Source organism: Salvelinus alpinus, chromosome 11, assembly GCF_045679555.1.
Source record: "Salvelinus alpinus chromosome 11, SLU_Salpinus.1, whole genome shotgun sequence".
NCBI classification, from domain to species: Eukaryota; Metazoa; Chordata; class Actinopteri; order Salmoniformes; family Salmonidae; genus Salvelinus; species Salvelinus alpinus.
In genome coordinates, this window is record NC_092096.1 from 55942824 (window position 1) to 55959106 (window position 16283).

At 41.6% G+C, this 16283-nt stretch overlaps 1 protein-coding gene across 1 annotated transcript; it reads left to right on the forward strand.

Annotated features, from left to right (window-relative positions):
• Positions 1–1856: 1856 nt before the first annotated feature.
• Positions 1857–7286, forward strand: LOC139533337 (uncharacterized). The gene is made up of 4 exons (XM_071331390.1): positions 1857–1953; positions 5956–6015; positions 6258–6442; positions 7047–7286. The coding sequence occupies exons 1-4, from the start codon at positions 1857–1859 to the stop codon at positions 7284–7286; spliced, it is 582 nt and encodes a 193-aa protein (XP_071187491.1).
• Positions 7287–16283: the final 8997 nt, after the last annotated feature.

Sequence of the window (16283 nt, forward strand, 5' to 3'; positions counted from 1 at the left end):
TTTTCTTATTATCTGCTAAGCCATTACAATTGTAACTGGCTATACTTATTTCACCACTTACCATAATGAGACACACCTTTCAATTATTTTTATCAAAATATATGTTTGTAAACGTCCTATTAAAAAGTAACATAATGATTGAGTGTCTATATAGTTGTACCATGACATTTGCATCTCCACTAAGCAAACCTCCAATTGGTCCCCACTATTCCACCCGCCAAAAGCCCCCATCTCGAGTTGGGTTGTCATCCCAATGCCCGGCAGACCACCCCCGACCCCCCGCATCGCACAGCCCCGGACCGACTGGGATCCATCCTTCGAAAAGTGCACACAGCACCATCCACCGAACCGAAGCAGATCCATTGCCAAATGCATTTCCATCGCCCTCACCTCGATTTTTATTACATATTGCTGTGAATCATCCTCTATAGTCCCTAACATCTTTTACTTCTTCCTTCGCAACAGTTGTGGGATACACACATACACCCACACACATTCAGCCCTTACCCCCACACAACCATAAGCTCACCCTCTCAACAATTGCACCATCCCAGAGCCCAACTCAAGATGGGTCATGATTTACAAATGTACTTGCAGTTGCAGCTGCATGAGAAGGCCTGCAAGACCGCGCAAAAAATGAGCATAAATGTAGAGATTTATTTACCATTGTCACATCCTAGATGATGGAGGTCAAATGTACACCTTCTTCCTGAAACACCCACAATACGGTCATCCATTTTGACCATGTTCCCAAGCCTCTCCATGCAGTCCGATTGGTTTCGTGCCACCAGGGCCACAATAATATACCCCCTCTCTGAATGTCCGAGTGTGACCCCCTCCCCATGGGTTACTGCAGCTAGTGTTGCCAGCACTGCCACTGCCTGGGTGGGGGCACCCCACCGGAATCCCCACCGGCTAGGTACAAGGTCATCAAGGTTCTCATTAGCAGCTTTGAGAATTTCCTTGTATATTATGCTCTCCCTTTAGGGGGCTTTGGCTTTGCAGGACCAACCCTGCCAAGCAGGCTCAGAATCTTGAGGGGGCAGTGCTGCTCTTGGTCCCTGACCTCATTTTGGCTGCATACAGACCGCATACAGCATGCACATAAAACAGTTAGGGACTTCTCCTTAGTATCTGGGCTATTCATGTGGGTGTCTAGGGTATAGGGCCATGGACCGTACTATTAAAATAGGATAATAAATAATTAGATATAATTTATTTTAAAAATGTAGTAGGACAATAAATAAATAAGACGTGTAATTCATTATAAAAGTATATCCATCATCTGAACAACATTGAAAGCCCTCTCATACCCGGCCCACAGCAATACACTGGCTCTGGGATATGCAACTATTTCATTACTCACTCACTCAACTTTTCAAACATAACAAATAAAAATAAACACACACCACACCATCCACACATACTGTGCCTTCTGTTTACTTAGTTTTTATCTTCACTATATAGAAATAGTGCTTGTGTTCAATTAGTTATATGTGAAGATTTATAGAAAAGCTATATTTTGTATTGTATTGTTACAATCACATTAGTTATGTGTCTTTATCATCACGGTGAAACTGCTTTGGGTGCGACAATGCGCTGTTTAGTGAACACACTGTATTTTTTGGGGGGGGACTTAAAGCTCAAAGTTTGTGGACCAGAAATGGATAGAAGAAGAATATTAATATAACTCTGTTGCACTCGACTATGTTCTTGCCTATTAGTTGAACTGTACTGTATTGTACTCTTCCCCTGCAATTCTCTGAATAAAAATGTCAATTTCAAGGTGACGCAACGCCTGGTTATACTGCGTTTCTGTCTAAATGTATAGTGTCTAGAGCCATGGCATCATAATGATGGTAATAAGAGGTGGATTCATTCGGGTGGGACTGTGTAGGACCTCACTGAAGCCCCAGGCCCACGGCACGGCACGCCACACATACACTAAGGAAAGTATTCAGACTCCTTGACTTTTTCCACATTGTGTTACGTTACAGCCTTATTCTAAAAAGTATTAAAAATCTATATATTTTTTCTATATCAATCTACTCACAATACCCCATAATGACAAAGTTAAAACAGGTTTTTATGTTTGATAGTTTATCAAATTTAAAACAAATACCTTATTTACATAAGTATTCAGACCCTTTGCTATGAGACTCAAAATTGAGCTCAGGTGCATCCTATTTCCATTGATCATCCTTGAGATATTTCTACAACTTGATTGGAGTCCACCTGTGGTAAATTCGATTGATTGGACATGATTTGGAAAGGCACACACCTGTCTATATAAGGTTCCACAGTTGACAGTTTATGTCAGAGCCAAAACCAAGCAATGAGGTCAAAGGAATTGTCCGTAGAGCGCCGAGACAGGATTGTGTCGAGGCACAGATCTGGGGAAGGGTACCAAAAAATGTCTGCAGCATAAAGGTCCCCAAGAACACAGTGGCCTCCATTCTTAAATGGAAGAAGTTTGAGCTGTCCGCCCGGCCAAACTGTGCAACTGGGAGAGAAGGATCATGGTCAGGGAGGTGACCAAGAACCCGATGGTCACTCGATGACAGATCTCTAGAGTTCCTCTATGGAGATGGGAGAACTTTCCAGAAGGACAACCATCTCTGCAGCACTCCACCAATCAGGCCTTTATGGTAGAGTGGCCAGACTGAAGCCACTCCTCAGTAAAAGGCATATGACAGCCCACTCGTAGTTTGCCAAAAGGCACATATAAGACTCAGATCCTGAGATACAAGATTCTCTGGTCTGATGAATCCAAGATTGAACTATTTGGCCTGAATGCCAAGCATCATGTTTGGACAAAACCTGCCACCATCCCTATGGTGAAGCATGGTGGTGGCAGCATCATGCTGTGGGGATGTTTTTCAGCGGCAGGGACTGGGAGACTAGTCAGCATTGAGTCAAAGTACAGAGAGATCCTTGATGAAAACCTGCTGCAGAGCGCTTAGGGGGTGAAGGTTCACCATCCAACAGGACAACGAACCTAAGTACACAGCCATGACAATGCAGGAGTGGCTTCGGGACAAGTCTCTGAATGTCCTTGAGTGGCCCAGCCAGAGCCCGGACTTGAACCCGATCGAACATCTCTGGAGAGACCTGAAAATAGCCGCGCAGCAACCCTCCTCCATCTAACCTGACAGAGCTTGAGAGGATCTGCAGAGAAGAATGGGAGAAACTCCCCAAATACAGGTGTGCCAGGCTTGTAGCGTCTCCCAAGAGTCGATACTGTAATTGCTGCCAAAGGTGCTTCAACAAAGTACTGAGTTAAGGGTCTGAATACTTATGTAAATGTCATATTCCCATTCCAGGTGATGCTGGTTGAGAGAATGCCAAGAGTGCAAAGCTGTCATCAGGGCAAAAGGTGGCTAGTTTGAGGACTCTCAAATATAAAATACATTTTGATTTGTTTAACACTTTTTTGGTTACTACATGATTCCATATGTGTTATTTCGTAGTTTTGATGTCTTCACTATTATTCTACAATGTAGAAAACATTAAAAATAAAGAAATATCCTGGAATGAGTAGGTGCATCCAAACGTTTGACTGGTACTGTATATATCTATCATGGCAGCCTAATATTCTGGTAGTAGATCATGTTCATTCTAATGATAGATATCTATCTTATACTTGTTTACAGTATAAATGCATGTGTCTTTAATGGTAAATAAAATATTAAAAGAAGAGTGTCTGTCTGGCCTTTCTCAATGACGTAAATACATTGGATACTGTATATCACAGACCCTCAGGATTTTGAATCCTATACAAACCAAACACATGCAAATAGTCAGTCTCCATAATTGTGTTTGTAGTCTGGAGGTAGGGATCACAAACCTGGATACAGCCAGGCAGAGTTGACCATTTCAGGTGAGTGTATTGTTTTTTAAGAGTCAGAATTAAAGAAAATGGGACTTGAATATTACCCACTACTAGAATTATAGGATGCCATGATTTGTGGTTGATGGGTAGATTTATACAATTTAACATCAGGTCAATGGTGAATATCATGATAATGCACAGTATAGCTTATTGTTTAGAAAAATATAGTTCCAAACACTGAGGTTTTGCCGTTTAAAGAGTGCACAGAGTAGCATATTGGCTGCAAAGAGATGACTGAAAGATTTAAGTGTTTGTAAGATGTGAATGAGAAATATTATTCAATAGGGGCCCAATTCTGATTTAGGAAATTATGCCTTTCTTAGACACGCCTTTCCTACACAATTGTGGGTAGTTCGTATTCAGACTTACCTTACCTTACCTTAATCGCTGCCAAAGTTGCTTCAACAAATTACTGAGTAAAGGTCTGAATACTTATGTGAATGTGATATTTATATTTTTTCCTTCTAAAAACCTGTTTTTGCTTTGTCATTATGGGGTATTGTGTGTAGATTCATGAGGGAAAAAATACAATACAATACAATTTAATACATTTTAGAATAAGGCTGCAACTTAACAAAATATGGAAAAAGTCAAGGGGTCTGAATACTTTCCGAAGGCACTGTACCAACTGAAGGGAACTAACAGTAAATTGGCAGTTGAATATATGTTGCTATTAGGCCTATTGACGGTTGATACTGCTAGTGGCTAATATTTAACATGACACAAATAGGAAACAGAGAAAGTTGGTATAGCCTATCAAACATTCGAGAGTGCCCACCCCTGCAAGTTAAAAGGCCGTACAATTTAAATTCTGCATAATGGTACAGCATTTCATAGACTTTACTGTGGAAAAGTTGATATGCTGATATGTTATGGGAATTTTATGAATAATGACTAAATGATGTATACATTTAACATAGAATTATAACTAACAGAATTATATCCTGTCTGATGAATCATGTTTGTCCATAAGAAAGAGGGACTGTTGGAACTGTGGCAGACAACTTGTGAGTACTGTGAAACTGATAACAGGGATGGAAGTCTCCCCACCCAGGGAGGGGAGAGACCTTAGGCTTGTAGTAGATTGTATAACAGGTGGCGGACAATGTATGAGAAGAAGACTTGTGAACTATGTTGCCCTTGTATCTGAGAGGAGGAGGAACGTTTATGACGAAATGTGAGGTATATAAACCAATGTACTGGAAATGATAGCCAAAACGTTCCCGTAAATAAACATTTGACTTTTGTAGACTGGGCCTCTGTCTGTTTTTATTTCTATCAGTATCCTACAAATCCTGATATAGCAGACTGAGTAATTTAATTTAATTGGTTAATGAATATGAGAACTTAATTCTCCTAACATGATATGCTTCAGTTTGCGTCCATATTACATTTGTCTCCAGCGACTATAAGGTAAAATATATCTAAAACAAATGTCATTTATATTACAATTCCCTTATCCAAACAAATTGCTCATTTACCTAGCTCTTATCAATTACAGTGTATGGAGAATGGTGTTTTTTCCATCTGAAATAATAAAGTAGATGCTTTTCCTACTTCGAACCGGTTGGTTCGGGAGACCCTATTCATGGTTTCCTCGTGCATAAAGGTGGTGGAATTATTAGGAAATTAAGTCAAGGTCAGACACACCTCCGCCACAACTTCATTTATTCGATCTCCCCCAAAACGAATAGCAGGTGAATAGCACGCTATTCTCATGCTTAAGTTTAATGTCAGAATATGCATAGAGAGAAAAGTGCATAAAAAGGGACTTTTCTTTATGCGCGCTTAAAACTCGGGACCCTAGAACAATAGAAGGAATTGCAGAGCCATTAAAAAGCAAGTTGCAGCCAAGTAAAACGGATTTCATATTTGACACAAGTTGGCATTGAGTTGCAGATAGAGCCAAAAGTTAGGAAAAAGTAACAGTCCATTGTTGTTGCTTGTTGTTCATGTTCTTCCTCCTCAGTCGAGCGGCTGGCCAGTCACCATGGCAACAAACGTGATAATCAACAACAACCAACAGTCTCAGCCTCCTCAGCCCTAGACACCAGCTCTAATAGCCACCCACTCTAACCAGTGGAGCACTGGCATCTGTGGCTGCTTTGACGACTTACAAGTCTGTGAGTCTGTCGGTCTATTTATTCAGCAAAAAGTAGAATCTGTATTTCAGAATGTCTTAATAAAATATGGCATATTTTGAGACATCAACCTTTTGATACAACCATACTCTTTATATTCCATGCATACAAAATAACTTCAGAAAAACACAGTGCTACACGCTACAGATCACGGTGAGTTAGATACGTCTCCTATCAGTGCTAACAGATCTTTTCTCTGCCCTGTGCTCTCACCCCATCCTCAGGCTGTTTTGCCTACTGGCGCTTCCCCTGTTTTGCCTGCACCACCACCTCAGAATTCGGAGAGTGTTTCTGTCTCCCCCTGCTGGACGTCTTAATGGGATTCACCCAGCTGGTAGGGGTGTCTTCCTGTACCCCTCCTGTGTCCATGTCCATGAGGGTGGCGGTGTGCAACCGATATGCCATTCATGTAGGTTAACAAATTGAGAGCTGTACTATCAGTCTGATCGCCTGAATGAAGATACTGAAGCGAGACTATCAGACTAAGCTTATGGACTTTGTGTAAGCGTGAGGCAGTGCATACACCACAGCACATGAGGGCTTATGTGGGCTTGTGCCTAATAATACAAATAATAATCATTTATTCAACTTATATAGCACTTTTCAAAGAATCTCAAAGCGCTCCAAAGCACAGAAAAAGACAAGTAATTAAAAAAAAACAACATCATGAGATGGACAGTCATTCGAAAGTTAATGGTTTGACTGGTCATCTGAGGTAGGTGGTCAAGTGGGAGAGAAAGTCCGGAGGCAGGCAGAAAGCATGGTCTCATCAAGGTGTCTCGCTGTCTCTGGCTTTTCCATAGAAGAACTCAGTCACATGAAGTTTGAGCTTAGTTTTAGCAGTCAATGTAATCATGCAGTATTCCAGGTTTGGTACCCTTGCTGATACCTTATTGCAACTGTTTGTGACTAGAAACACTATAGAGTACTTCTAAACATGACGCCTACAAGATCAAACGATAATGACTGTTTGAGATTATAGTATTTAAGTCATATGTCACGTCTCTCTAAAGGGTGACATAATGGCGGACTGTGTGTACTCCACCTTCTGCAACATCTGCCCCTGGTGCCAGATGCCTCGGGAGATCAAGAGACGCAGACAGACCTTCACAGTCATCACCGCCCAGTCCGCGATGCTGCCCGGTCAGAACACGGTGATGGCCTCCCAGCCTGGGGTCAACACATCTCAGCCCACGGGTCATATCCTCTCAGCCTATGATCAACTCCACCCCTCAGGCAGTCTTGGCCACTAGGTTCATGTAGCCTTTGACTTTTGACCCTGCAAACACACCTCACTGGGTCAGCCACACCCTCTGGTGGTGATGCCGAGGTACCTACTCTTTCAACTCCTTTAAAAATTATGCTCCCAATATACACTGCTCAAAAAAATAAAGGGAACACTTAAACAACACAATGTAACTCCAAGTCAATCACACTTCTGTGAAATCAAACTGTCCACTTAGGAAGCAACACTGATTGACAATAAATTTCACATGCTGTTGTGCAAATGGAATAGACAAAAGGTGGAAATTATAGGCAATTAGCCAGACACCCCCAATAAAGGAGTGATTCTGCAGGTGGTGACCACAGACCACTTCTCATTTCCTATGCTTCCTGGCTGATGTTTTGGTCACTTTTGAATGCTGGCGGTGCTCTCACTCTAGTGGTAGCATCAGACGGAGTCTACAACCCACACAAGTGGCTCAGGTAGTGCAGCTCATCCAGGATGGCACATCAATGCGAGCTGTGGCAAGAAGGTTTGCTGTGTCTGTCAGCGTAGTGTCCAGAGCATGGAGGCGCTACCAGGAGACAGGCCAGTACATCAGGAGACGTGGAGGAGGCCGTAGGAGGGCAACAACCCAGCAGCAGGACCGCTACCTCCGCCTTTGAGCAGGAGGAGCACTGCCAGAGCCCTGCAAAATGACCTCCAGCAGGCCACAAATGTGCATGTGTCAGCATATGGTCTCACAAGGGCTCTGAGGATCTCATCTCGGTACCTAATGGCAGTCAGGCTACCTCTGGCGAGCACATGGAGGGCTGTGCGGCCCCACAAAGAAAAGCATTCAAAAGTGACCAAAACATCAGCCAGGAAGCATAGGCTCCAAAACATCAGCCAGGAAGCATAGGAAAAGAGCCAGGCAGTTGTTCATGTCTGTGGATAAGGCCAGCAGAGCAAGTTAGACTGGGAGGCTGTAGCCCTCTGATACGACTGTGGTAACAGTCACAGTGACTCGTGCTGTGATTGTAATCATCGTTAAAGCTCACGTTTCTTTTCCTTCTGCTGTGTCCTCCCTTCCTCCCTCTCCGTCCCTCCCTCCCCTCCCTCATTTTACATTTTAGTCAGATTTACAATTAGCGCATTCATCTTAACATAGGGAGACAACCACATATCACAGTCGTAGCAAGTACATTATCCGTCAATAAAGTACTGTAGTTATCAGCAAAATCCGTGCTAGTAGGAAAAGGAGGGTGGGTGGCCCTGTGGGATTTATTTCAGAAACTCATTAAAGAGATTGGGTTTTAGACATTTTTGGAAGATGGGTAGGGACTCCGCTGTCCTGACGATAGGGGGAAGTTTGTTCCACCATTGGTGTGTCAGGACTGAGAAGAGTTTTGACTGGGCTGAGCAGGAGCTGACCCCCTGTAGGGGTAGGATGGCCAAGAGACCAGAAGTGGCAGAATGGAGTGCACGGGTTGGGGTATAGGGTTTGAGCATAGTTCCTCTCTCTCTCTCGTGTGCGCTCTGTCTCGCTCGCTCTCAATTCAATTATCTCTCTCTGTCTCTCACCCTCCCTCCCTCTTCCCTCTGACATTCCAAAACATTGAAGGACATTGCTGTACATTAGTGAAGGGAGGAGTCCATCTAATGTGAAATGGATTTATTGTCAAATACATTTTTATCAAAACATTATCTATACCAAAGACCATCATGTGTTAATGTGAAAAAGAAAATGTTACTTTGCCTGCAACGTGTATATTTGTTGTTAAACAACTCTAAACTATTATTCTCCTGACTGTTTCTGAAAATTTGACAATACAAAAAAATGTAAGAGAGCCTATAACCAGAGATACTGGAACATAATGTCCTAGCTATCTGGTATAATTTGGCCAACGACGCTATATAACATTCTTGCTGGTTATGTAGGTAGCTATCTTTTGATAAAGTGAGGCAGGCTAGCTAACGTTAACTAGCGAGGGAGGCTAGCTAATGTTTTGGCTACCATTAACGTAGTTAGTTAGTTAGATAACTAACTAGCTACCTCATGACAACTTAGTTCGTTGCTCATACAAGTTTGCGTATTGTCTAGATACTGCTGGTTATCATTTGATAACGCTAGCAAGGCAGGCTAGCTAACTAACGTTACCCTACTACAAGTCGGATTTGCAAGTCAGTTTGTAGCTCATACAAGTGTATTCTGTATTGTTTAGGGCAAAATGAAATAATGGATGCAGCTATGATGGTAGCTAACGTATGTCTAAGTCTGACTAATACAGTGAACAAGGAACAACAAACCGTCACCGGCCTGAATCTAATCCAATCTGGAGCTACAGTCAGTCAACATCTGTAAAGCATAGAATTAACTTGACCAGAGTTACTGCCCTGATGACACAGACAGCTTTATCAACAATGTAATGTGTGTTGTGTGAAAAGTTGTAATACCCAGGTTTGATAAACTAGTAGGTTAAGGTTAATTACCCAGCTAAGCAGATACAAGTAGTAAGTCATGTTGGTTGTGAAGTGCATTATCAAAAAGCTTTGTCCTTTCCTTATAATAATTGACCACTTGGCTGTCCCTTGTATTACCGGCGCTCCCAGTCAGCATCACCTCATAAGATGAGGAAGTACATTTTGTTTATGAGAAATGTCCAGTTTGCAGCCGAACATGCAACATAGAGAAGACCAGCAAACGGACCCTCAGCATCATGCAGACATGCCCTCGCTGTGAGCATTCCTGTCAAAGGTCAAAACCGTTTAGAGTTCTGTCCCTATTCACCTTCATAACTTAGCCTGGTGGAACCAGCCTGATCGTTTGATGGGGAGACCATAATTGGGTTGTTTTGATCTGACCTGTTCAAACCTCAATATAGTATCTGTTAGGTTATATCTGAGAAACAATCTTAACTTCCGTTGGTAATATAACAGTGACTGTGTGTATGTGTTCACAGAAACATGTATGGAGCCAGCACATGGAGACTTTCAAGATGAAGTCCAGACTGATAGACAGGCTTGATACTGATGTCTGAATGGAGAGAGACTTGGCATTACAATTTTACTAGACACAAATTTTACATGTATTTTTTTATTATTGAATTTAATGGTGTCAGTCAATATGGGGTGGAACAAACCCTGTGTGTTCTGCCCCAGGATCATGGAAATCCTTTTGTATACGGGACACCACACAGGAAGGTATGACCCCTCTGACATGTTTGCCAAGGTAGCCCCAATTCCACTAGACAAAATGCCGATAATCATATTGGCTGGGAATGACAATGAAAAGTGCACATTGTTATATTAGCAGAACACTGCTTCTATGGTATTATGTAAAGGGCTGTTTATTTTACATGGACCTGTTAATTCATTTCAAAGTTATCAAAACATTAGTTTAGAATATCTACATAAATTCAGCAATTGCATTATTCTCATATTACTCTGTAGGCTACTGATCTATTCAAAGGTGGCAGGTAGCCTAGTGGTTAGAGCATTGGACTAGTAACCGAAAGGTTGCAAGATTGAATCCCTGAGCTGACAAGGTACTTATCTGTCATTATGCCCCTGAACAATGCAGTTAACCCACTGTTCCTAGGCCATCATTGAAAATAAGAATTTATTCTGAACTGACTTGCCTAGTTTAAAAAAGCTTCCTCTGCCATCTCACTGTACATCTGCCTGTAGTTATTGAACTCAACCTGCAGGGGGTTTGTTTGTTGTGGGCAAGGTTGTGATGTGACTATCATTAATGTGATGACTGTTATTTATCAAATAATTACCTACTCTGTTTAATGATATCATTAACTCATTAGGAATTATGGGCAGTAGTTCGATGTAAGTCTCTGGTTGTCCACCAGAGGTCACAATGTCCTTAGTTTTAGGCATCTTTGTCTTGGAGTGTTCTTAGAATGAATACCTCCAGGTGTACCACACTGTGGTGAGAGGGATCTGTTCTTCCCTCCCTTCTTTTGTCAATTGTCCTAGACTACTTTACATACCCAGCTGCAGACTGTGAATGTTTGGCCTAGTCTTCACCTTCACTCGTCAAGAGTTTCAGCGGGTCTTACCATTTTCTGGTCTTGTAGTTTTAACCATTTCAACATGTCCACACGTTCTTTGGTATAATGTAAATTTAGTTACAAAGGGTTTTATACTCGGATAGAAAGGGGGCGGTCCATCGCACCAACACAATGTCTGTGCTCACTTGGGTGTGACCACTGACTGAGCATAGGTTTGCATGGAAAACAATCTCATTTTAGAAGGCTGGAATCACATTATCCTCACAAAAGTATTCTTATACTTAATCATTTATTTTATACAACATTTAGATGCAAACCTGATAACTAGGATGTGTACACGTTCAGAGTTACCGTTATCTTGTTATACCATCCTTAATGACATCACTATTGTTTGGATCCCCAACAACCATTCCAAACGTTTGGATTTCAAAACCATGTCCAATCTTTTGACGTTAAGAGTTCTCTACACACAGCACATTCCTTTGTTGGATATTGAGAGGCAGAAAGTTAGAAACCATTTATGACCGGTTGTTAAGTCATAAAACTGGGCCAACTCCCTCAGGAGACGGGGTTCTGGCTATCTTCAAACCTTTGCCTAGCCGGCACCTTTGATCCTCAGCAAGGAGAGAGAGTCATAACAGTTCTGACAGATGGGTGTGTCCTGGTGGTGGCGCTCGAGAAACACCCACATCAAACCACACCCCCCAAGCCAACTAGTGTTTGGCTTCTGTCATGGCTGCCAGCATTTTTTGAGGAGCAAGCCAATGAATGAGTCCAACTCAGCGGGTGCAGTTGCCTTTTAAGGCAATTTAGAAGTCTTACAAGGCATTACATTGTTAGACAATCAAAATCTACGGAGTATTTCATCATCTGGGAAAGAAGTAGCACATGTCCACGTCTCTCACCCCAGCCTGATCTTCCCCCAGAAGCACCTGCAGCACAGCCTGCTGCAGACAGAGACTGAGGCCTAGAAAGAGACCCCGCTGAGGGCCAGGAGCAGCGCCGCCACATCCAGCCTGTGGTAGGAGTACCATTGCAGGCTGTAGACCTCGGTCCACCATTCCTCATCACGTACTCAATTTATTAGTTGCCACTGGTGAGCGGGGATGGGTGTGTCGCGGTGTATACGGCAGAGCTGCATGCTGTGGCGGTAGAAGGGATTCTCCAGCACGTCCCTTAGGGCCTCCAGGAAGTCCTCTGTGGTAAGAGTGGCAGCCTCAAGCACCCGCACTGCCTCGCGCACCTGCAGCCGCAGGACGTTGTCAAACTGGTCGAAGAGGAGCAGCAGGCCCAGCACAGGGACCCCGTGGTAGATGGCCTCATACAGGCCTTTGGTGCCTGCTTGAGCCACGAAGGCGCGGGTCTTCGGGTGGCCCCGGAGGTCGTTCTGGGGGTGCCGCAGCAGGGTTAAGCTAACGTAGGCTAATGTGAGGTTGTAAGTAACATGAACATTTCCCAGGACATAGACATATCTGAGATGGGCAGAAAACTTTTATTATTGTTAATCTAACTGCACTGTCCCATTTACAGTAGCTATTACAGTGAAAGAATACCATGCTATTGTTTGAGGAGAGTGCACAATTATGAACTTGAAAATGTATTAATAAAAACTATTAGGCACATTTGGGCAGTCTTGATACAATATTTTGAACAGCTATACAATGGTTCATTGGATCAGTCCAAAACTTTACCCATACACTGCTGCCATCTAGTGGCCAAAATCTAAATTGCACCTGGGCTGGAATAATACATTATGGCCTTTCGCTTGCATTTCAAAGATGATGGTACAAATTATTTGTTTTTAAACTCATGTTTTTCTTCTTTATATTACCTTTTACTAGATCTAATGTGTTATATTCTCCTAGATTAATTTCACATTTCCACAAACTTCAAAGTGTTTCCTTTCAAATGGTATCAAGGTTATGGTATCAAGGGTATGTCATTTTAGGCGAAAACTGAACAAAAGGGGCAGATCCTTAAGAGGGTTTACGTAAAAAAAGAAAATGAAAATAAAGGTAACAAATAATTAAACAGCAGCATTATAATAACAATAACAATAGCGAGGCTATATACATGGGGTACCGGTACAGAGTCAATGTGTGGGGGCCACCGGTTAGTCGAGGTAATTGAGGTAATATGTACATGTAGGTAGAGTTAAAGTGACCAGTCATAAATAATAAACAGAGTGTAGCAGCAGCGTAAAAGAGGGGTCTGAGTAGCTCTTTGATGAGCTGTTCAGGAGTCTTATGGCTTGGGGGTAGAAGCTGTTAAGAAGCCTTTTGGACCTAGAAGGGCAGTGATTGGTAGATGGGTAACAATAACAAATCAGACATTGAATATCTCTTTAAGCATGGTCAAGAAAATAATTATACTGTGAAGGATGAATTAAACCACCCAGACACATCAAAGATACGGTCATCCGTCTAAACTGAGCTGCAGGACAGGAAGGAAACTGCTTAGGAGTTCAATGGCTGTGATCAACAAAATTGTAACAACTGGGCACAGACCACGTCATTTCAACATGGATAATTGGGTAATATTTGGTTGAGACGTTGATCAATGAGATTTCAACCTATTTTCACCCACTCAAAAAGACAGCCAACAGTTTCCGATGTGTTATCACTATGCCTTCAACCATCTAAAACCGCATCCAAATTCCAATGGAAAAACAATGTCAGATTTTAGGTTTAGTTGTCACTCAAATGTCTATCACAGCGCTTGCAACTTTTTGAAAGCACAGCAAAGGGCTGGGAATACAATGTTACAATGTTAGATATTTTGTTTATTTAATACGTCAAATTAATGTATTATCACTGTGCTTCATCTAATAGCAGAACCATATGACCTGGATTTCAGTTGAAATTACATTAAAAGTACATGGTGCAAGTGATCAAGGCTGTTCAAGATTCTGACAGATTATTATAGCAAATGTGAAGATCTTCACAGACGTGCGACCTTTGCCTGCTATCTTGAACATGCACACTTTATATAATAACATAAGAAGAAATGTATAGTTACAGTAACCTCAAAATGTGTCCTTGGTTGTGTTACTCATTTTGAGGTTGAATGTTACATTTGTTTGTCAGATAGCCTTAACTTTAGGCTATTTACTGTATTTCAAAGGTAATACAGCATTGTGTTTGGTTGGCAACGCAACCAAATATCAACATTTAAAGGAGATGTACAGTGTCTACTGCTTGGATAGTAACATCTAAGTCACTGGCTTAATCCCATTCTTTAACTTTTATTTTTGGTTGAGTTGGAGATGTGAATCCAGTTTCATTGTCAATGCAACCAAATATCAACATTTGAAGGAGATGTATCTTCTGCTTGGATAGTTCCATCTGTGCCTCTGACTAAGTCTGTCTAATAATTAACGTCTCCACCTCAACCAAAAATATAAGTTAAAGAATAAGACTAAATCAAATCAAACTTTAAATGCACTTTCAATAACGTTTTATTGCGTTGACAACCAAACACAATTCAAAATAATTACATTTGAAATCAACCAGAGCTTGTAACCCTAGGCCTATTGTATTGTCCCCCCCCAAAAATATTTTAATTTAAACAACAGCTGTTGACTACAAATGTTATATAGGCCTAAATACTATCATTGATATGAGTGATAAAGTATTGTCGCATTTCATTTGCTCTGTTAAACCTACGCTTTGGAATGACTTCAATAGCAACAGTGAATCTATATCGTTTTTAAATGGAGAACTCTCAACACTCACTCTCACAATTGCACATTGGCAATAGTAGTTACAAATATCAAAGCTGGGCTTAGTTAAAAACCTGTATGAGAGACCAAAGGGTTGCTGTAGATAGATCAACTCTCCTGTAGGAGGTGCTGCCCAGCCTATAGTTATTTTTTCTGATAGTGGATATAACGTTGAAGATCTGACGTTGTTTCTAAGGTACAAATTCTACATATTTTATACAAGGTTTTTTCAATGTTGAAAATTGGTTACCATGATGACATAATCCTGTGGTTGACATTTCACTCTCAAAACAACGGTATGACTTTTTTCAAATCCAATGTATTTACCATGTAGATTCCACGTCACAATACGTTGACAAATTAAGTTGAAACAACTAGTTTGTCCCCAGTGGGTAGTAACCGATGTTCCCTCTTTGATGTTCCCTCTTTGTTTTCCACACTGAGCAAATTTCAGGTCTTCAACTTCAACTTTGTGAAGATTCTGTGCAACTTCCAGCGCGTGTTTACTGTGAACACTGAGGCTGTCCCCGCTTTAAGTAACAGTTGTAACAGTGGCCAAGTAGGCTTCTGTGGGTATTTGATCATAATGTAGGCCTACCAGAGTGGCCTACGATCAAAAACAATGGAGAAAATGCATCACATGACATGGAAATAGCTGTTCTATGATTCAGCCTACAGTAGCAGCCAATGTGTGGTGTTCAATGTAGGCCTACATTCCATGAGACTTTTAAAGAAAACATGCAGGGCTTGACATTAATAACCTGTTTATCCACTTGTCCTTCAGACAAGGAAGTGACTGAAAATGTTGTGTTGTTTGATGGAAGAAACCACTTACTATTATTTCCATACCATTATTACAGAGAATCTGACAAATTATGCTACCCTCTGCCTATTGGCTATTTAGCTTATTCAAACCTCTCAAAATAAAACACTGCCCTTTTAAGGCCAAAAGAAAGCTCTTTACCTGACTCACTTTTCAAAGATGTCTAGAAATGCACACGTTTTATGCTCTTGTAGGAACCAATTACTCCCCTATTGCTGACTACAAATTATTTAGAACTGGGCTAATAACTCACTAACTAGCAAAGGATATGAAGAAAATGTACACCGGTGGCTACATTCAGCTCTTGCTTTAATCTCAAAACAAGTGCATCTACTCATGACCACTGCTGTAAACACAGTCCAGTTCAAAGTAAATGGCACAGATCCATATACGGCAATGGTCTATTTGCATATAGGCCTACTGCAGCTTTGATTGATTATGCCACACCTGTCTGTGTAGAGTATGGGCTGAGCCATG